This window comes from Rhinopithecus bieti, unplaced genomic scaffold (genome assembly GCF_001698545.2).
Source record: "Rhinopithecus bieti isolate Rb0 unplaced genomic scaffold, ASM169854v2 scaffold_13617, whole genome shotgun sequence".
NCBI lineage: Eukaryota > Metazoa > Chordata > Mammalia > Primates > Cercopithecidae > Rhinopithecus > Rhinopithecus bieti.
Window position 1 is genome coordinate 460,698 of NW_016807714.1, and position 22,459 is coordinate 483,156.

A 22,459-nucleotide genomic window follows, 5' to 3' on the forward strand; every position below is an offset into this window, starting at 1 on the left:
TATGTAACAAACCTGCATGCTGTGCACATGTACCCTAGAACTTAAAGTATAATTTTAAAAATTTTTTAAAAAAGAATAGTTGTATTAGAAATAGATTATAGATATATGAATATTATTAATCAATTTGTAGCATTATTCTTTATTCCAATATAATAATAATCCTTGCTCTACAATTATAACCTAGGAAAAACCAGGCCATACAGAGATAGGAGCTGAAGGGGCACAGTGAGCAGTGACCAGAAGTGTGTGAGCCCTCTGTCATGCCTGGACAGGGCCACTAGAGGGCTCCTTGGTCTAGCGGTAACGCCAGTGCCTGGGAAGGCGCCTGTTACTTAGCAGACCGAGAAAGGGAGTCTCCCTTTCCCCGGGGGAGTTAGAAAAGACTCTACTCCTCCACCTCTTGTGGAAGCCGCAGCCTCTGGAGGCCTAACCGTCTCCCTGTGATGCTGTGCTTCAGCGGTCACGCTCCTGTTTCACATTCATGTTCCGCTCTGTACACCTGGTCTGCCTTCTAGATAGCAGTAGCAGAATTAGTGAAAGTACTAAAAATCTTTGAAATGCATAGAAATAATGGAATAAGCTGTCCTCTCTCTCTCTGCCCCAGCTGCCAAGTAGGGAAGGGCCCCCCGTCTGGTGGACACGTGACTTGCATGACCTTACCTATCACTGGAGACGACTCACATTCCTGACCCTGCCCTTTTCCCTTGTATCCAATAAATAACAGCGCAGCCAGGCGTTCGGGGCCACTACCGGTCTCCGCGTCTTGGTGGTAGTGGTCCCCCGGGCCCAGCTGTCTTTTATCTTTGTTGTGTGTCTTTATTTCTATGATCTCTCGTCTCCGCACACGGGAAGAAAAACCCACAGACCCTGTAGGGCTGGTCCCTACACCGCCTGGCAGAGGAGAGAGCGGCAGAGGGTCCTGCGTGGCAGAGGAGAGGGCCGCAGAAGGTCCAGCGTGGCAGAGGAGGGAGCGGCAGAGGGTCCCACGTGCCAGAGGAGAGGGTGGCAGAGGGTGCTGCGTGGCAGAGGAGGGGGCCGCAGAAGGTCCAGCGTGGCAGAGAAGGGGGCCACAGAGGGTCCCGCGTGGCAGAGGAGAGGGTGGCAGAGGGTGCTGCGTGGCAGAGGAGGGGGCCGCAGAAGGTCCAGCGTGGCAGAGGAGGGGGCCACAGAGGGTCCCGCGTGGCAGAGGAGAGGGCGGCAGAGGCTCCCACATGGCAGACGACAGGGTGGCAGAGGGTGCTGCGTGGCAGAGGAGGGGGCTGCAGAAGGTCCAGCGTGGCAGAGGAGGGGGCCACAGAGGGTCCTGCGTGGCAGAGGAGAGGGCAGCCGACAGGCAGCTCTGGGAGGATACAGGGTTCGGAAACCGAGGCAGGAGGCCATCGTAAGAGCTATGTACAGAGAGTGTGGATGTGATGAAAACTAAACAGGGGCCATTGGGCTTAGTGGCGAGGCAGTAACTTGCCCTTCCTGAGTTCCAGGCACGGAAGAACTTGGTGAAGAGTCCAGGCCCCTGCTGAGAGGGTGGCACGTGCGCAAATGTGGAATCCTTGCCGAAGGTGCTCAGCCTCACAGCACACGAAGGTGTTTCTCCTCCCCCGTCGAGCAGGAACCGGGGATCCAGGCTCAGACGCTGATTGGATGTGACAGCCCAGCGGACTCCGTGCTCGGGGGTGGAGGCAGTGCTTCAAAGGACAGGGCAGGCGTCAGGGATTTTTCTTTTTCTTTGAGATGGGGTCTTGCTCTGTTGCCCAGGCTGGAGTGCAGGGGCACAATCACAGCTCACTGCAGCCTCAACCTCTGCTCAAGCGATCCTCTGGCCTCAGGCCTCTAAAATGCCAAGATCCGAGGTGTGAGCCACTGTGCCTGGCCTGGGGACTTTTTCTATAGTGACGCATAAACACTTCACACAACATTTTATTGTACAAAATTCCCCAATACTGCTTTAATAGTGAAAAAAAAAGAAAAAAAAAAACACAAAAGAAGTTTCAACACAGACACAGCTCGTCATTAGAATTCAAAGTCTTCTCCTGCCATGGCGAGAGCCCAGGCGAACCTCTCCCGCTGTGTTTTGCTGTAGATCTTCTCCACTGGCACCCTGAACCGCTTGCACCTGCGGGAGGCAGTGTCAGCCCAGGCAGGTGGGCAACTCACCCACCTTGAAGGCCAGGTCAGGGCACTGGGGAAGGGTGAGCGTCCTCCGTGCAGCAGGGACACCAGAGCCGGCTGCAGTAGCTGGGGCCTGCTCCTCTAGGCCTGCCCCACCCCACGCATGCCGCCACCCTGGAGCATCAGCGAGGTGTCAGAGACAACCTGCTGTGGCCCAGGTGTCCACTGAGCAGGGCGCCCAGCCACCTTCCACTCCCACTGGGCAGGCTGAGCTCCACAGGCCCTGCTGATGACTCCGAGTCCCAGGCCGCTGGCAGCACCCCCACCTCACCCTGTCCATCCCAACGCTGGCAGCACCCCCACCTCACCCTGTCCATCCCAACGCTGGCAGCACCCCCACCTCACCCTGTCCATCCCAACGTTCAGGGCAGGGAGAACTGATGACACAGGACGCAGCATCAGGGTCCCTGTCACAGGGAGGGCCTGTGCTGACCCCAGGGGACACAGGGGACAGGAGCAATGCTGGGACTGAACAGAGGCCTCCTGGAAAACCCAGGCCCCCCAGAGGCCACAGCTGGGAACTGAGACCCCGGGCACACGTACCAGGCAATGCTGATCCTGGGGTCCAGGTAGTTGAGCTTGGACGTGCCCAGAGCCACCTGCTTGTTCTCCTCCTTGTCCGTGGCCTGCACACTCAGCCACGCCAGCTGCTCCTGCAGCTTCTCCAGGAGCCGCCTCTTCTTCTCCAGGACACTGGCAAGAGAAGAGGCTGCAAGGCCCTGCGCCGGACTAGTGCCACCTGAGGAGACCTGCACTTCTCCCGCCCTGCCGCCTTCCCTCCCGGTGCAGCCCCGTCCTTAGCACTGTCGTCAGTCATCACAGCAAAAGACCAGCCAGGATCAAAGGCTGAAGCCCAGCCCCACCCCAGCTGCCAAGTCAGATACGGAGGAGCACCCTGGGCAGAGGGTGAGCAGCCCATCAGGACCTGACTCACAGGAGGGTGAGCAGCCCGTCAGCACCTGACTCAAAGGAGGGTGAGATGCTCGACACAACAGACTGAGGCCGGCCCAAACAGGACGAGGGCAGCGAGACTAGGCCCAAGAAAGCAAACACAAATGCCCTTTCACTTCCGGGAAGCCGCTCAGCCTTCCTTCCTGACCCCTTAGGGAAAGCAAATTTCAACACAGAGATGCCCCTTCCACATTACTCGTACCCTCCAATGCCACAACATCACCCATGCACGCAACCTTTGACCCCAACTCTTCTAGGAATTTTTGCCACAAACACACTCAAACATGCGTGGAAAGACACTTGCACCTGCAGAAATGCAGCCGAGAAGAGGGCAGCCCGCCGAGCTGGAAGCACAGGCCCTGGGAAGTGCCTTCCCAGCATGAGCCACATCCCCAAGGGCAGAGGGGCACATGAGGGGCTGCTGTTGATGTGAAAAAAAGGAGGGAAAACAGGGAGAGCCAGCATGCACACACAGTCCTTCTGGAAATGCCTACGAAATTTCTTTTGTCTTTTTTTTTTTTTGAGACAGAGTCTTTGTCACCCAGGCTGGAGTGCAGTGGCACAATCTCAGCTCCCTGGAACCTCTGTCTCCCAGGTTCAAGTGATTCTCCTGCCTCCTGAGTAGCTGGGACTACAGGCATGTGCCACTACACCCGGCTACTTTTTTTTGTTTTTTGTTTTTTTTTTTGGTATTTTTAGTAGAGATGGGGTTTCACCATGTTGGCCATGATGGTCTCAAACTCCCAACCTCAAGTGATCTGCCTGCCTCGGCCTCCCAGAGTGTTGGGATTACAGGCGGGAGCCACCGTGCCAGGCCAGGAAATGCTAAAGAAATTTCACAGCAGTTGCCTCTGGGGACAGGAGGTCAGGGGTGGGTTACAGCCTTATTTTTCACTGAATACCCTTTGGTCCAATGGACATTTCCTTCACACATGCCACTATTAAAAACAGGCCCCTGCATCTCAGGATGCTCGTCCTGAAGAGAAAAGTTTTACCCTTTAAGAACCACAGCCATGCCAAGAGCAGTGGCTCACACCTGTAATCCCAGCACTTTGGGAGGTCGAGGCGGGCGGATCACAAGGTCAGGAGATTGAGACCATCCTGGCTAACAACATGCTCATGAATACAGAAGCAAAAACCTCAACAAAATATCAGCAAACTGAATCCAGCAATGGACAAAAATGATTACACAATAGGATCAAGTAGGATTTATCCCAGGAATGCAAGGATGGTTTCACATCTGATAATCAATTAGTATAATACATCCTATTAATATAAGGGAGGGACAAAAACAAGATCTCAACAGGTGCAGAAAAACCATTTGACAAAATCCAATGCTCTTCATGATTAAAAAAGACCTCAACAAACTAGGAATAGAAGTAAATTTTGTTAACTTGACAAACAACTTCTGTGAAAAACCTACAGTTAACATCGTATTCCGTGATAAAAGCATGAGAATTTTGCCCCCAGTATCAGGAATAAGGCAAGGATGCCCACTCATGTCCAGTGTACTGGAGATTCCTGCCAGGTCCATAATGCAAAAATATGAAATAAAAGGCATATGATTGGAAAAGAAGTAAAACTATCTCTGTTTGCATACAATATGGCCTTTATAGATACAGTCCTAAAGGCCAGGCACGGTGGCTCATAGTTGTAATCTCAGAGCTCTGGGAGGCCAAGGCAGGATTGCTTAAAGCCAGAAGTTCAAGAGTAGCTTGGGCAACATACAAAAATTTTCTTAGTGTAAAAATTAGCCAGGTGTGGCGGTTCACACCTGTGGTCCCAGCTACTCAGGAGGCTGAGACATCTGGCTGTCCACATACAAGAGGATGACCCTGGGCCCTTCCCTCAGATCACACATAAAAATTAACTCAGAACCAATGACCTAAATGTAAGAGTAAACCTATAAACCTCTTAGGAGAAAACAGAGAAATCTATCTTCATGGCCTTGGGTTAAGCAAAGCCTTCTCAGACGTGACACAAAAATAAGCTACAAAAGAAAAAAAAAAACAAAAAACAGATAAACTGGACTCATTCAAATCTTAAAATATGTCACAGGACACCAACAAGAAAGAACAAAGACATTGCCGGGCGCGGTGGCTCAAGCCTGTAATCCCAGCACTTTGGGAGGCCGAGGTGGTTGGATCACCTGAGGTCAGGAGTTCAAGACCAGCCTGACCGACATGGTGAAACCCCGTCTCTACTGAATTACAAAAATTAGCCAGGTGTAGTGGTGTGTGTCTGTAGTCCCAGCTACTCGGGAGGCTGAGGCAGGAGAATTGCTTGAACCCAGGAGGCAGAGGTTGCAGCGAGCCGAGATCACGCCATTGCACTCCAGCCTGGGCGACAGAGCAAGACTCCATCTCAAAAAAAAAAGGGGGGGGTGGTGCTGGGCACGGTGGCTCACGCCTGTAATCCCAGCACTTTGGGAGGCCGAGGTGGTTGGATCACCTGAGGTCAGGAGTTCAAGACCAGCCTGACCGACATGGTGAAACCCCGTCTCTACTAAAATACAAATAATTAGCTGGGCAGGGTGGTGGCGGCTATAATCCCAGCTACTCAGGAGCCTGAGGCAGGAGAATTGCTTGAACCCGGGAGGCAGAGATTGCAGCGAGCCGAGATCACGCCATTGCACTCCAGCCTGGGCGACAGAGCAACACTCTGTCTCCAAAGGAAAAGAAAAGAAAGAAAGAACAAAGCCAGCCCAAGAGTGGGAGGAACGTCGGCGAGCTCCGCCAAGTCGGTAATAAAGCGACCACCCGGCCGACACGGACAGAGGGTCTGAGCAGTCATTGTCCAGAGACAATACGGAAACGGGCAACAAGCACCTGCCGAGAGCACCCGCGATGCGACGCACTTCACACCCACTGGGCTCTGATCCACACATGGAAAACTGACCCTACAGTGGCGCCGGGACAGAGGAGTCGGGGCCCTCACGTGCTGCTGGTGAGGAGGGGATGGTGCCGCCGCCCTGGAGAAGAGTCTGGCACCTTCTTCTCATTTCCTGACCCCACAAAGACAATCACAAACCTCCTCGGCGGCCAGGGTCTCCTCCTCCCACGGCTCCGTATGTCCCACTCTTGTCCACAAGGCATAGAGTTTGTATTTTGAAAACTCACAAAATTGGCCAGGCGCGGTAGCTCAGGCCTGTAATCCCAGCATTTGAGATGCCGAGTCAGGAGGATCACTTGAGGCCAGGAGTTTGACCAGCCTGGCCAACATGGAGAAACCCCGTTTCTACTAAATAAATGAATTAACCGGGCATGGTGGTGCACGCCTGTAATCCCAGCTACTTGGGAGGCTGAGGTAGGAGAATCACTTGAACCTGGGAGGTTTTTATAAAAATAAAAGATCACAAAATAACAATTGAAGAGGAAAACAAAACTGGCCTTGGGAAGGCGGGTCCGAAGCTGCCACATCTGGGTTGGGACAGGGCTCCAGGAGAAGGCGTCTGAGGTCACGGGTACTCACCTCCTGGACTTGCCATCCCCTTGGGCTTTGTGCTCGGCCCTTGCCTTCCTCAGCTCTGCCCTGGCCTCAGCCACCTGCTCCTTCTTCGCCTGGATCTGCAGGGAAAGGGTCCAGACAGGGCTGCCCCTCCCCGTCCTGCACCAGCCGCTGCACCCACACCCTCCCACACCCTCCATGCCCACCACGGCTGGCGCCCCGGCCTGTGCCGAGGCTCCGGGAAGCGGGGAAGGGTCCCTCAAGGGCTGGGCTGGGGGCTCTCCTGGGAGCTGCTACCTTGGTCTGGAGATTCTGCATCGACTTCTCAAACGTGCTGGAGGTCGCTCGCTGATGGTTGCAGAGAATGGCCACGGCTCGGTTGGCTCGGTTGTAGGATAAGATCTTGGCTGCTATGCTGTCCTCGGCTGAGAGGCACGGGCTGTCAGAAGCAGCACCCACGGGCCGGCCGCCCTCCCTGTCTGCCCTGAGTCGGACTTACTCAACGCGCCACACAGCACAGCCCCTGCCACTCACACAGGCACCCACTGGGATGGGGAGAGCGAGGGCCAAGGGTCAGTGACCCTCCGAGGTGGCCCCGAGAGCAGGGCCCAGGTGTGGCCACAGCACAGGTAGCACCACCCAGGCCTTCCAAAGCCCTGTAGCAAGGAGGAGGCCCAGCCACCTGGACAGGTGAGTCTGCAGGGCCCTGCCTGTCACAAGTCCCCAGCACCTGGCTTTCCCTGGCAACATCCCCTCAAGGTACCATGTTGTCTCCATTTTCCAGTCAGGAACGAGATTCAGAGAACGTAAGCACTGGCCCCAGGCACCTGCTGGAGCGGCCACTCCTTCACGCCCCTCCTGCGCAGCCCACCCAACTCTGGAAGTGCGTCCCCAGGGGGCCCAGCACCTTCATTTCCTCTCCCAGGCCCAGCCTCGGCCCCTACGTCCTCACCCAGAATCTCCTGCCTCCCTCGGTGGAGCGAGCATCTCTGCTGGGGCTGTCACCTGGATGCCAGCTAGCTCCTTCACATCCCACAGCCCAGCGCTGCCCCAGCTCCCAAGGGTGTCCCCAGGGCAGCACAGCACCGGCCTCTGAGGCCCACGGGCGCACACAAAACACATGCCGAGCATCAGTGCCCCTGAGTGCCCAGACTCGGTGCCGCCTCCAGGAAGCCCTGCTTGGGGAGTGCGGAGGGCACCGGGGTGGGAGGCACCCTCTGGACGAGTCCGTGCGTCTGATCTGCCCGGACATCACCACGGAGCAGCCCGGACATCACGGAGCAGGGGCAGCGCCAAGGGCAGAGAGAGGAGAGGCCCTCGCCGAGCTTAGATGGCATCCCCAGGTTGATGGCAGGGGACTAAGAGCAGAAGCTCTAAGCTCTAAGAGCAGAAGCTGAGGCAGGGGCTGCCGACAGAGGCCCAGAGGTCAGAGTGCTCAGACAGCTGAGGGCGGGAGGGGCAGAACCACCGGAAAGTGCAGAGGCCTCCTGGGCCTTCAAGAAAGAACCCTGAGGAGGAGCTGAGGAACGACGCCAGGCCTGGCCACGGGGGCCAGAGTAGGGCTCAGCAGCAGGGGCTCCCCGCAGGGAGCACATGGCTGGGATGCCTGGGGTCCCGAGGGCCAGCACTTCCCTCCTCCTCCCCAGGACTCCGGCCACCCAGGCCGCCAAGCAGCCAGCCCACAGCCTCAGCCCATTTCCCAAAGAGGCGGCCCCACCCCGAGGCTCACTCAACAAGGGCCAGCAGGGGAGCCCTGCCTGGGGCAGGGGCCATGCTCCCCGGCGTGAGTGTGGGTGCGGGGCCTGCTCACCACGTGTCAGGGCCTGCAGCTGCTCCTGCAGAGTGATGGAGGCGTTGTAGGTCCGGAACACCTTGGCCGTCAGCCCGTCCATCAGCTCCTGGAGGTGTTTGTTCAGGCTGGTCGTCTGGGAAGAAAAGGGTCTCTATACTTACGTGGTTTTGTGGGTCCGTCCCAGCCTCCCACGGAAAGGAAAGGGCATTTCAGCCGTCGGGTCAGGCCAAACCCGGGGCCGTGCTATGAGAGACGGAGCCAGACGCAGCAGCCACACCCTCTCGCCGGGTCCTGCCGCCGCCCACTGCGGAGGAAACACGAGCCGGCTTACGGTCAGCCTGTCGAAGAGGTCGTCCCGGGGGGCCTTGTTCTTCATAAAGAGCTGTAAGTTCTTGTACACCTGAAGGAGAAAGAAGGAATTTCAGAGGACAGAAGAAACCCGAATCAAGGGAGGGCATGAAGGGCATCTACGCAGAGCCTGGAAGCCCACGGGAGGCTTCCCTGACGAAGGTGGCCCGAGCAGCATCGCTGTCACCGGCCGGCATCCTCCCCCAACACGGCCCCTGCCCTCCGATGCGGCAGTCACCGCTAACACGTGTACGGGCGGCGTGCTCAGGAGGTGGGTGCAACTCCTGCCCTGCAGTTAGTTCCCCTGGGTGACCGCGGCAGGTGGCCCAGAGTCCCCAGCTCCTTCTTCCATCCATGCCGGATTTCCACCAGGTGACCCCACGCCCTTGTAATGTGGGACACTCATCTGAACCTTTGGGGTGCCCGTGTCCAACCTCCCTCCACCCGTCCCTTTGGGGAGAGGCCACTCATTCCCTTCTGACAAACCAACTCTGCTCCGAGGAGACACCAGCCTGCGCCTGCACCCGTGCCTGCCCTCCCCTTGGTTTCACCTGCTGGTCCTCCTCCCTGAGCGCTGGGCATCCGCTCCAGGGCGGAGGCTGCTGTGGCCTCTGCACTGCTCTCTCCACCACTGGCATGGCAGCCCTCCCTCACCAGACACAGGCAGGAGGCCCCACACCCCAGCTGACCCCCTTACCATCCTTGTACCACAGCTGATGAACCCCATTCTACAAACCCACAGGCACTGGGACACGGCGGGAAGCCCTGGCCCACAGCTCCCGACTTCCGGCTTCTTCCCTCATCCTCCTCCACACGTTTGGTTTCATACCGCTGATCCTGACGAGGCTTTATGTCCACACGCATTCCATTACCAAGCGCTCCACTCAACAGCACTGTAAATGGCTGGCTAGTCCTCTGTCTGGACGGAGTGCGACTCCCCGTCCAGGCCTGCACCGCGGCCAATGCTTCACCATGGCAGGGGCGCTGCAGTGAGCGCCCCCTCGCCTCTTCCTTTTGTGTGTTGGCTTTTGTCTCCTACCTCCGATTAACTCATTCCTTACGACTGACTTCACGACCAGACTGCCTGAGGCCTGGCCCTGCCAGGGACTCCTGTTTCTCTGCTGCCCTCAACACCTGTCCCTAAACTTCCAGTTCTGTTTCTGAACGGCTCTGCTCCATCCCACAGTGTGGTCACATTACTTTTTTGTTGTTGTTGTTTAATTTTTGGAGACTAGGTCTGGCTCTGTCACCTGGGCTGGAGTGCAGTGGCACGATCACAGCTCACTGCAGTCTCCAACTCCTGGGCTCCAGCGATCCTCTCACCTAGCCCTCCCAAGGTGTCTGGACTACAGGCATGGGCCTTGCGCCCGGCCTGAGTCACATTTGTGCTTTTGAGGTGCAGGGAGGTCGTGCATGGATCTGTCCAACGTCCCTGCGATGTGGTGCCCACCCAGAGAGGGGATACCATCCCTCTTCAGGACAGCCATTCAAAGGTGAGGATGCTCCCCAAATTCCAATCTTCCTTCAAGCCAGTCTGGAGACCAGTGATTTACCCGGCCCTTCCCGACCGCACTCATTCCTCTGGGCATCGATGCTAGTGGAGCGAGGGGCTGTGGGGGTGGTGGGCAGCCACAGGCGTAAGTCCTGCCCATAGCCCCTGCAGCAGAGGAAAGCGGGCATGGTGGCAGCCCCTCCCAGGTGTACTGGGGTGAAAAGTGTCCCCCAAATTCGTGTCCTCACCAGAACCTCAGAATGTACCTTTTTTTTATTTTTATTTTTTTAAGACAGGGTCTCAGCCAGCCGCAGTGGCTCATGCCTGTAATCCCAGCACTTTGGGAGGTTAAGGCAGGTGGATCACAAGGTCAAGAGTTCAACACCAGCCTGGCCAACATGGTGAAATCCTGTCTCTACTAAGAATACAAAAATTAGCCGAGCGTGGTGATGGCGCCTGTAGTCCCAGCTACTCGGGCAGGAGAATCGCTTTAACCCAGGAGGCGGAGGTTGCAGTGAGCCGAGATCGCACCACCGCACTCCAGCCTGGGTAACAGCATGAGACTCTGTCTCAAAAAACAAAAAAAAAGACAGGGTCTCATTTTGTCACCCAGGCAGGAGTGCAGTGGAGCGATCAAGGCTCACCACAGCCTCAACCTCCCAGGCTCAAGCAATCCTCCCACCTCAGCCTCTGGAGTAACTGGGACCACAAGCATGCACCATCACACACAGCTAATTTTTATTTATTTGTTTTGAGACAGAGTCTTGCTGTCGCCCAGGCTGGAGTGCGGTGGCGCAATCTCGGTTCACTGCAAGCTCTGCCTCCTGTGTTCACGCCATTCTCCTGCCTCAGCCTCCTGAGCAGCTGGGACTACAGGCTCCCGACACCACGCCCAGCTACTTTATTGTATTTTTAGTAGAGACGGGGTTTCACCATGTTGACTAGGATGGTCTTGATCTCCTGACCTTGTGATCTGCCCACCTCGGCCTCCCAAAGTGCTGGGATTACAGGCGTGAGCCACCGCGCCCAGCTGTTTTTTTAATTATTATTTTAGAGACAGGGTCTCATTATGTTGCCCAGGTGGTCTCAAACTCCTGGGCTCAAGTGATCCTCCCACCTCAGCCTCCCAAAGCACTGGAATTACAGGAGTGCACCACCATGCCAGGCCAGAACGTGACCTTATTTAAAAATAGGGTCTTTAGAGACTGTTACGACAAATGCATAGAAAGAGTGGGGTGGTCCCTAACTCCAATACGACACGTCCTTGTGAGAAGACACAGAGGCAGAGACGCAACGAGAGGCAGCCTCAGACCAAGGACACCCAGGATCTGCGGTCCCACCAGATGCTGGGAAGGCAGGAGGATCCTCCCCGAGTGTGGGTAGAGTGCGGCTCTGCCAGCACCTTGACTCGGACTCTGGCCCCCAGGACTGAGCGACAATAAATGTCTGTTGTTAAACCACTGGGTCTGCAGTGCCTTCCTCCAGCAGCCCTGGGAGATGCTCCGGCGGGGGGAGCAGAAGACAAAGCTGGTGTGACAGAGGCACCCTGCTCAGCCCCTGACCAGCTCCCTTGTGACCCCTTGGGTCTACCATGGGGCATAGCCTCTCCTTCACCCTCACCCTCATCAGCCCCAGCACAGCGGGCCTCACCCAGCAGACAGGACGTGGCAAATGGGCCACAGACCCCACGGCAGCTCCGGCACCACCCCAAAGACATCCAGAGCAAACGTGTCACATAGGGAGGAGCAGCCGGCCGCGAGGGCACTCACAGGCTTCTCCACCGGCACTCTGTTGTAGTAGCGGATGGAGTCCTTCCCCAGGAAGTCAAATTCCACCACGTGTTGGCAGCCATCAGCCTCCGGGTGCAGCTGGACGTGCTCCACGCGGAGGGAACAGCAGCCCACGGTGTCAGCCGCCTCACCGTCCTCCTTCTCATTTCCCGCTCTCAGCGCCAGCTATTTGGTAGAGAACAAAGTGGGTGGTGCATGCACATGCACACCACACACAGGCACACCACACACACAGGTGCACACCACACACAGGCACACCACACACATGCACACCACACACACATGCATACCACACACACACACCCACACACAACAGGTGCACACCACACACACAGGTGCCACACCACACCCACATGCACACACACAAGGCACACCACACACAGGCACAAGCACACAACAGGCACACCACACACATGCACCCACCACACACATGCATACCACACAACAGGCACGCCACACACAGGCACGCCACACAACATGCCATACCACACACAGGTGCAACCACCACACACATGCACACCCACACACAGGCACACCAACACATGCACAACCAAACACAGGCACCCACACACATGCACACCACACACACAGTGCGCCACCACATACAGGCACGCCACACACCCTACACACATTCACACCCACACACATGTGCACACGCACACACACCCCCATCAGACTGCGGTTCCACCCCACACACAGGCCCACATCGCCACACTGCGCCATCCGACTGGGTGTCCTCACCAGGAGAGCCAGGATAAAGAGCCCCAGGAGGCGAGAAGGCCGCGTACCTTATCGATGAAATACAGGGCCACCGCCCGCTGTCTTGTCTTCATTTCCTGAGACTTCCAATCAGCCCGGTACTGGGAGCGGATCTCGTCCACAAATCCCTGCAGGCGTCGAGCTGTTTCAAACTTCTGCCAAGCTTTCTCCCCCTAAATGAAACAAATAACAGGAAAGAAAACATTCGTATTCCTGTTAAATAATGGAGGAGGCTGTCAACTCTCCCTGCCCCAAACCTTGTGCTTCTCCACTCGATGGTGGAGTGGTCAGGGGCTGGGGCAGCAAATCCAGCTGGGTGATGCTGGCAGTGAGCACCTGGCTTTGGGGCTTGTGGCTGCTGGCACAGCATGACCTCAGCGCGGGCTGGCCGACTCCCAGCCCACCTCAGAAGCCTCTGCCGGTGCCTGGCTTACACACCTCCCTGCCAGCGTCCTAAGGGAGACCTCCCGGGGAGAAAACACCCTGCTAAGCCCCACACTCACCTTCAGCTTCGAGCAAGGGTTCAGCATGATGTACTTGATGGAGTTCTGAATGCTCTCGGTCCACGCTGCCAGCCACATGACAGTGTTATCGGAGCGCACCTCCTTCCACTGGTGCCCCGCTGGTGGCTCAGGGATCTTCGAGTCCCTGCAGCAGAACAATGACACAAACATAACTTGGAGATCTTGTTCTCTGGAATGCAAGCAAAAGGAGCTGCTCTGGTCAACCATCCCACTTGGTGGCCATGGTAGTGGCATGGCTCCTGACTGAGTCTGACATCAGAGGTGGCCTGCCTGGCATCTCAGACAAAAGCAGGTGCTCAATCTGCCCTCTGCACACACAGGAAGGCCACGGTGCACCAGGAGGCTGGGCGGCCACCCAAGCAAGGGATCGCTCTGTTCGAACCTCTCAGCACCAACTGGGACAGAGTGCCCTGCTCCACACAGCCTGGCCACTGGAGGTCCTACAGGCAGGGTCCCTACTCCACACTGCGGTCACACGGTACAACACGCGGCCCAGCAGTCCCCTCTCCACCACTTGGAATGTCCCTCCAACAAGTTCAAAACACCTAATGCTACTGGGCCATCCAGATGGTGTGCGATATGAAAACCACACGGGGGTGTCCTTGGCGGGAGAAAGTCTCAGCCACAGCAAGGCAAGGACTTCTGACCCCATGGGAAGCACCCTGGGAGGGCCGCCCTTGCCCGGCCACACCCGCGGGCTGAGCTCCACAGGAATGGTGTGGGGGTCACCAACCACACGTTTCTCAGTGTGCCTCCCTCTCCCAGGAGGTGAAGAACAGCCAGACTCACCCAGGTGGCAGGGATCCAGCACCTGCCTGCTGCCCGTCCGGCCACGTACCTGCTGCAGTTGATGACCACATCCTCCGGCATGACCCTCCTCTTCAACATCCCCATCTTGGGATGGTCGCCACGGCCACGGAACAAGCCAGGCGGCTCAGTCTTGAAATTGCCTATTTTTTCTCGGTGACCATCTAAAATACAGTAGCCGAACTCTTGCTGAAGTTTTTCTGCCTCTTCTTTTAGCTTCTGAGTTAATAAAACGGTCAGTAGACATTAGCAGTGAAGAGAAGAGGACAGGCCTCAGTCCCTTGTTGCTCACCCGGGACCACCCTGCTCTGGCTAACTCAGCTGGGCCCTCAAAGCCCTTCACAAACCATGGAGGTCACAGAGGCAAGGGACAGTGCAGGTGGGCACCCAGGGGGCACCAGGAGCCATGGCCCAACCACCCCATGGTCTGGACTCCCCGGCTCCTGCACAGGCTTCGGCTGTTTTAGGCCTGAGCAGTAAAGACAGGTGGAGGGAGTGTGGCTGCCCGCCATGGAGGAGGAGGGCTAAGGGAATCCCTGAGAAGGCCACATGGAGATCACAGCACGGCAGGTTCCTGTTAGATGTAGGGAGACGCATGGCACAGAACAGCGAGAAGCCAACTGGCCTGCACAAGCCCCGCCCTCAGCCCACAACCCGTCTGGGAACCCACCCTTAGCAATGGTGGTAAATCACTCATCCATTTCACACTGGGTTTACTGTCAAATGTGCTCTGGGGAAGCGGAACGACACTTGAGCACACGCAGGGGCACGAAGGCTGCCGAGCCAAGAGCAGCTTTGTGAGAAGGGGCTTCTCTAAGGCCACAGGCCTTTCTCAGCCTTCGGGCCAGGCTGGCCTCTCATTCCCAGGGGCCACTTCAGGTCCCACAACGCTCGAGTCAGCCCAACCTGCTTCTCCTCCCTGGTCAGGGCTTTCTGGGCTGCGGCCTTGTCCACAAAGTATCTGTGGATCTCCGTGAAGTCACACTTGTCCAGGCTCTTGATGACTTCTCTCTCTTCCACTGTCATTTCCTGCACAAACCACAGACATGCACTCTCACCATGTCTGACGGAGGTGTGCGGGCGACGGGCAGAACCTGCGCAGTCCTGCGGTCCCGTGAACAGAGCCTCTCCCCGCAGACCCCACAGTTAGAGCTGGGTCTGTTGTTGCAGGAGTGGAGTGGGGTGGAGTAGCCGAGGGCACAGTTCTCCAAAAGCAACTTCACAACAAGTCAGTAGTAAAACTGGCTAAAACCTTTGACTCAGTAATTCCACTTAGAGATCCATCCAAAATAAACTCTCCAGTATGAAAACGAGGATGACGACGACACTAAGGGCAACAGCAGAAACGCCATGACCGGACAGAGCGGGATAAATGACGGGGAGCTCATTTGGTGAACGTGATGGGATTCAGGAGGCCAAAGTCTCAGTCCATATGTGCTGCTGCAATGCAACAAAATCCCAGGGACGGGTCAGCTATAAATCACAGTCACAGCTCTGGGGGCTGGAAGGCTGGGATCAGGGTCCCGGCATTTGATGTCTGTGGAGGACCCAGTCCCTGCTTCTGAGAGGGTGCCCTGAAGGCTGTCCTCACGCAGTGGAGGGGGGACAGAAGGACAGAAGGGGCCCAGCTAATTCCACCCAGCCCTGCCCTAAGGCCCTAAATTAATCCTAAGGGCTGCAGCAAGGCAGTGTCCTCACAGCCCAACCAGCTCCTGAAGGCCCTACCTCTGTCCTGTGGCGCTGGGGATTCAGTTTCAAGGTGAATTTTGGAAACCACAGCAGATAACAGTTTGATGATGATCTACCCGTGTGGAGACTAAGCAGGATAAAATATCGAGTGGGGAAAACATTACATGCACACTGATCACACTCACACAAACACTGCTGCCCAGGAAAAGCCAGGACACGGGAACAGGAGACGCTGACCTGAGGGAGAGCCGCAGGTCACAGGCAACTGTTTCTCCTCTCATTTCCTACACAACAAAAACTCTGTACAGCCTATGGCCAAAAGCCCAGGCTTGCGGGCACCAGCTCACAGTCCCAGTCCAGGCTCGGCCACTCAGGCGTGTGAGACCTCGCGAGCTGCTGCTAAACCGTGTCTCACTGTGGGATGGGGATGTCCCGCCTCTGCCAAGGAGCTCAGGTGCGACACCATCTGTGCCCGGACGGAGCCTGGCTCGGCCACAACCGCAGGCTCAAGGTCTGTCCCTGCATCTCCCGGGGCCCTCGGGTCTACCGCCCGTTCCCGTTCTGCTGCCTTGCGACACTGCCTCCCTTCCTAGCTCTGCTAGTGACTAGAAGAAGTGCTGACCGGGGGGGAGTGAGGACACCGGGCAGCTGGCGCCACCTCACCAAGCTGTGGTGACAGGCAGAGGGGTGGCATCAGGACAGAGTAAGAGGGTCCAGAAGCAGAGCCCACACAGGGGACAAGGAAGCACAGGCTCCAGCAGCTGGCTCGGGGCAGTCAGACACCCACATGCAAAGCACGAGCCTCAGCCTCTACCCCACACCGTAACCAAAATTAACTCAGAGTTCCACCTAAACCAAGCCTCAATGGAAACCTAAAACCGAGACTTCTAGGAAAAACACAGGAGGCAATCTGTGCTGCTGAATTAAGCATATTTCTTAGACAAAACAACAAAAGCACAACCTGTGACAAAACATGATACATGGGACCTAGTCAGTATTCCAAACTCCTGACCTTCCAAAGACATTGTTAAGAGAATGCAAATATAAACTACAAACACCATGAAAAAGTTTTGCAAATCCTATTTCTGATAATGGACTTAAAACAGGACACAAAAGTACTCACCATAAAAGAGACTGATAAACTCAATAACTAAATTAACATTTTCTGCTTGGAGACCTCACTGAGAAGCGAAAAGGCAAAGCGTGGGAGATGACATCACAGCATGTGCAACTGGCAAAGAAGCTGTATCCAGAATGCATTTTCAGAACTCCGATAAATCAGCGAGGAATATGCAAGCAACTCAATTTTTTAAACAGACAAAAGGTCACAAACGAAAATACTGAAATGACACATCGGTACACCAAAAGATGCTCAATATCACTTCTCATTAGGGAAACGCAAACCATACCCACGGTGAGGTGTCACCTCGTGACCACTAGAAAGGTGCCTCACACCCGCGGCAGGCGTGTGGACAGTTCAGCCTGGCGTTTCCAGTAAGCTGGACACACATGTAGCCCGTGACCCAACAATTTCACCCCTAAGTCCTGTGGGAATGTTCATGGCAGCTTTACACATGCAAAGGCCAAAAACAGGAATTAATCAAACACCCACGAACAGGGAAATGGACTAGCATGAGTCACACGACACAGGAAACGGGACCTGGCCAGAGCCAGGCAGAAGCTGTGGGACAAGCAAGTCAGGGGCGAGTCTTGCAGGTGTGGTGCCGACAGAAACCCCGGAGGGCACAGAGCCCACGGCACACACATAAAACCAGTCAGGCCATGGGCGAAGGGCAGTCACCTTGAAAACGAGCAAGGAAAAAACCCTGAGGCAGCGCCCTCCCCTCCAAAGAGCTTCTCACCAAACCTGTCTTGCTGGGGGCTGGGAAATGGCATGTGGCCTCCTCCACTCTCCCTCTTACATGCCAGACCCCTGTCCTTTCAGTGGTCCATGGAGTAAGGCTGCCACAAATCTGGCTCCACACCCATGGCCTGCCTGAGAAGGGAAAGGTCTGAGGTGCACTAGGCCGGGCACGCTCGCACCGCCTATGGTCCCAGCTACTCAGGAGGCTGAGACAAGAGGATGGCTTGAGCCCAGGAGCTCGAAGCTGCAAAGAGCCATGATCGCACCTGTGAGTGGCCACACAGGGGCCGCCGAGAACTTGCAAGGAGCGTCTAGAGGCAGCACTGCAGAACCGCAGGGGCCTGGCCAGCCAGGTCCAGGACAGCTGTGGCAGCCGCCCAGGGTACCTACCTTTCGCCAGTCATTAAAGAAGTTCTTCCGGAAAACCTCCTTTTTTGTGTATTCATGATCCAACATCCTCCCATAAAAAGTGGCAACCTCCTCCGCTTTCACGCTCAAACTCATGGGCTTTCCTGCAGGCATCAAAAGACACATCACATGAGAGAGCGGCCACAGGCTTGGCCTCTAGCTGATGTGACTTCATTGCTTTAAACTACGCTTTCGTGCGTACTATGCCAAGAGCAAGAAGCTAGGCCTTATTCCGTAAGTTCAGAAGCATGTTCTACGTGACAAACGGCAATCACCCTGTGTGGAGGTGACGACCACAGTGATCTTGGAATGGGTGGTGAAAACGCTGCAGATTTCAGGTGCTACTGATTTCTTCTCCTTTAGCACTTTACTTTGCTACTACACTTACATTACATGAAAATGGAACATGTACAATTTTAAAACACACCAATTTCTACAAAATTACAGAAGCAAAATAAAAGTTAATGCTTCAAAGCAGAAAACTGAATAACTGTAGGTGTAACCTTGTAAAACTCTGCCAGCCTCTGTCCCACCATTCCCTGCGTTTTCTTCTAAGATCGGTATGGTTTAGAGATGCAGGGGGTGAGCTGGGGCCAGGTGAGCAGAGCGAGAGGCTCGTGGTGGGAATGAGGAATTCACCAGGAATTCTTCCAACTGCATGTCTGAAAAGTTTTCATAAGAAAATTTTAGAGAAATAAAGGCATAATCATTTGGTAACAAGGAAGAAGGTATTCCTGATAACTAGCCTCTCAGGACAGAGGACGAGAGGCCCAGAGGCCAGCAGCACAGGCCCAAGGGGCTCAGTTCCTGCTGCCCCTCTGTGGAGGCTCGGCCCCACTGGGCCCCACGTGACACCACTGCTCCCTGGACTGCCTGCCATGGCCCTGCACCGGCAGTCCTCATCCGCCACATCCCTCCTGGCCAGGGAGGTCCTGCAGGGCCGCTGTGGGGCGGGCAAGGCGGCCGCTACACTGGGCCAGGGGCACAGCGCAAGACGCTCAGTAAGGCCCCATGGCCTCCTGTGGGCAGCCCCCACAGACACAGCTAGAACCTCTGTCCCTGTGGAATCTCCAGTCCAGCTTCGGAGAAACAGGCTTGGAACAAAAAATTGCATCAAAGGAGCTCAGCGAACTCAGGTGTGCATGTGACCTGGCAGGGGGCCCATGGGAGGGCTGGTGGGAGGGGCACAGCATGGCATGGGGGCCCGCCCTGTGGGAGAAGAGGTTTGCTTTTCTTAGAAGGATGCCATCTAGCAGAGATGAAGAAAATGGGCTGAAGCAGCTAAAATCAGCAGCACAAGAGCCAAGCTGAAGCTCGTCGCCCTGGACAGACAGCAGGGCTCAAGGGCAGGAGGGGTGGGTCCTGCACTGGGCCCTGCTGACCCACAGCCCCCGAGGTCCTGCCTCTGAGGGTGGCTCAGCGCTCACGTCAATCATGAGCTCCGCTTCTTGCTGAGAATCACAAGCTGGGATCAAGTGACCGTTCTGTGATCCACGTGTGTACACGCAGTGTAGGTACTGTGGATACTCAGAACACACAGGGAACACAGTGGTACGGGGGAACATGCACTGTAGGTACTGTGTATACTCAGAACACACAGGTAAGGAACACGGTGGTACAGGGGAGGGAGGAGCGGGGGAGGAGGGAGGAGCAGGGGAGGGAGGGAGGAGCAGGGGAGGGAGGGAGGAGCAGGGGAGGGAGGGAGGGTGGGCCTTGCCCAGTGGGTCCTGGACACAATAGGCACAGCCAGTGCAGGCTCAGCAGGAAAGGCAGGGACAGGAGCCCCTGAGCTGCTGCCCTCCAAGCATGGGTCAGTTGGTCAGCAGCCCCCACGCATCACCTGCAAGTAGAGGGCACGGAGCGCTCATAGCCAGAAGCCTGCAGCGGGGCTGAGGGACAGAGCCGGACGCCCACTGGGAGACCACGCCCAGGGAGCCAAGCGCAGGCCGGGGAGGAGCCGCTCCCTGCGTCCTCACCATCATAGAAGAAACACACTCCATCGGGAAGGGGCTCATATGGGGGTGCGAAGTACGGGCCCTTGTGCTCCAGCTGTCTCCACTTCACCCTGTCTTCGCGCTTCTCCTCCTCCCACCTAAAGATGGAGATAGGATGTGTCACTCTCCTGGGCCAGGCCCTGCGTGAGCCTCTTCCCCCCTCCCATAGTGGCTCCTCCCTGTGGCTCCTAGCAGGTGGGCAGTGTGGCCTCCACCTCACGGGGGAAGAAAACAAGGCCTGCAGAGGGAGGCAACCCCACCTGACTTCAGCCTGTGCACCCACCCATGCCCCCCACCCGCAGCGGCCCATGTGCTGCTGAGTCACGGATCCCGCCAAGCCCGGCTAAGTGGGAAAGGGCAAGGCAACGTGCCTCTCCCAGGCTCTAGGGCCTCTCCCCAGATGGGTCCCTTCAGAGCCAGTCTAGAATCCTCCGGAACCTCTCCATGAGACCGTTTCATTTGCTAAATAAAGGACCTGGCTGCTGACGAGACAGCCCTGCCTCCCAGGAGCTGGGTGGAGGGGGGCCAGCAGTGCAGCCAGTGGAGAGGCACCACAGCAGGGCGCAGGACCGCTGCCCACAGAGGATGGGCAGGGTGGAGGAGGCTGGGCAGGGTGGAGGAGGCCGGGCAGGGTGGAGGAGGCCAGGCAGGGAGGGGAGGCCAGGCAGGGTGGAGGAGGCCAGGCAGGGAGGGGAGGCCAGGCAGGGTGGAGGAGGCCAGGCAGGGAGGGGAGGCCAGGCAGGGAGGGGAGGCCAGGCAGGGAGGGGAGGCCCTGAAGCCAGAAGCCTCAGGGGTTTTCAGGGAAGGGTTCCTGTTGGGCGTGGGTGAGGGCTTGCAACGCACTAACACAATGAGGCTCCACAGGGCTCCCTGTCAAGGTCCCCCTCCCCAGGGCATCCCTCCTGGCAAGCCCAGCTCTGGAGGTTGGGGACGGAGGGCGGGGACACAGCCAGCATGGTGGCTACAGCCCATCCTAACTCTCCAGGCCAGTCATCGTCTATCCATTGAGGCTCCAGCCAAGCCCAAGCCCGCCCTGAGCCAGCGCTGCCCCATAGAAAGGGCTCAACTGAACCCAGACACTGAGATGGGCCTGGGAGGAGAGGAGCAAGACGGGGCATGGCTGGCGGGCAGTGGGCAGGCTCGGTCAGCAGGGCTGAGGAAAAAGCGAGCCCAGCACCTAGGATGGCCAGTGCAAAGGCCTCAGTGGGAGAGGCTTTGGTAGGAGGGTGGGAGCACCATCAGGATGGGGGAGAGTGAGATGGACACACCTTCTGAGCCTCCCCCAGACGCACAAGGACAGAAGGTTCCAGATCACACCCCCACCTGCCAGAGCCAGGAGACCCGCACGTGACCCAGCCAGGTAGTGCTGTCGGGGGCCTGGTGGGCCTGCTCGGCTGGGATGAGTGTCCTCAGAGCAACAGGAAGTCTCTGAAGGGTCTGAGAGAGGAAAGCGTGTGCCACTGACATTTCTGAAAGGGCCGAGGGAATGGGCAGGGTTAGAAGAGGCAGAGGCAGAGGTGATAAAGTAGGGAGAAGTTAACCGGCTCAAGAACTTTCCAGGGTGGAGCCGGGCACAGTGGCTCACGCCTGTAATCCCAGCACTTCGGGAGGCTGAGGCAGGCTCAGGAGCTCAAGGCCAGCCTGGCCAACATGGTGAAAGTACAAAAAGTTAGCTGGCAGATACTGCAGGCAGCTGGAGTCTGGGGGGAGAGTCGGGGGAAGGGGGGTTCTGCTGACTCTGCAGAGCTTTTCCATGTCAGGTGAGACCAGCCTCACCTTTCTTACAGGTTTTAGGAGTTCAAGAGAGCCCAGCAGCCCTGATACAGCATGTCTAGGGTGGGGCTGATAGGAGGCTGCATCACTAAGTACCCTGAAGAATGAAACCTAGACCACGCCCTCTTAACCTAGACAACGCCTTCTTAGAGAATCAGGGTGTGAGACAATGTGAAACCACACGTATCTCAGAACTGACTGATAGGAGCTGGGCGCGGTGGCTCAAGCCTGTGATCCCAGCACTTTGGGAGGCTGAGGTGGGTGGATCACTTGAGGCTAGGAGTTCCGAGATCTGCATGGCTAACATGGCAAAACCCCATCTCTACTAAAAATACAAAAATTAGCTAGGTGTGGTGGCTGGCGCCTGTAATCCTAGCTACTCAGGAGGCTGAGGCAGGAGAATCACTTGAACCCAGGAGGCAGAGGTTGCAGTGAGCTGAAATTGCACCACTGCACTCCAGCCTGGGTAACAGGGCAAGACTTTGTCTCAAGAAATAATAATAATAATAATAATAATAATAATAATAATAATAATAATAAAGAACTGACAGTAACACAAAGCCTCTAGGGTAATCACACCATCAGTCTCATTTCACAGATGAAGACACTGAGTTGAAACAACTTGCAGGCCAGCAGCCAGGCAGGGCTGCAGTGC

At 56.5% G+C, this 22,459-nt stretch overlaps 1 protein-coding gene across 3 annotated transcripts in view; it reads right to left on the reverse strand.

The window, feature by feature from the left end:
• The window catches only part of TOP1MT (DNA topoisomerase I mitochondrial), a 34,748-nt gene that overhangs the window by 8,894 nt on the left and 3,395 nt on the right, over positions 1-22,459 (reverse strand). Inside the window, exons 2-14 of one of the 3 annotated variants that reach the window (XM_017883422.1) lie at positions 20,014-20,129; positions 18,020-18,141; positions 14,983-15,105; positions 14,108-14,295; positions 13,249-13,393; positions 12,775-12,918; positions 11,966-12,151; positions 8,688-8,756; positions 8,375-8,489; positions 6,862-6,989; positions 6,589-6,683; positions 2,710-2,859; positions 1,788-1,827 (exon numbers count right to left, since the gene is read on the reverse strand). In XM_017883422.1, the coding sequence (XP_017738911.1) occupies position 1,827; positions 2,710-2,859; positions 6,589-6,683; positions 6,862-6,989; positions 8,375-8,489; positions 8,688-8,756; positions 11,966-12,151; positions 12,775-12,918; positions 13,249-13,393; positions 14,108-14,295; positions 14,983-15,105; positions 18,020-18,141; positions 20,014-20,129 (1,582 nt within the window). In that variant the 3' untranslated portion in view covers positions 1,788-1,826. Of the gene's footprint in view, positions 1-1,787; positions 1,828-1,912; positions 2,111-2,709; positions 2,860-6,588; positions 6,684-6,861; positions 6,990-8,374; positions 8,490-8,687; positions 8,757-11,965; positions 12,152-12,774; positions 12,919-13,248; positions 13,394-14,107; positions 14,296-14,982; positions 15,106-18,019; positions 18,142-20,013; positions 20,130-22,459 lie in introns of those variants that run through there. The other 2 variants (XM_017883420.1, XM_017883421.1) reach the window with 2 other exon arrangements.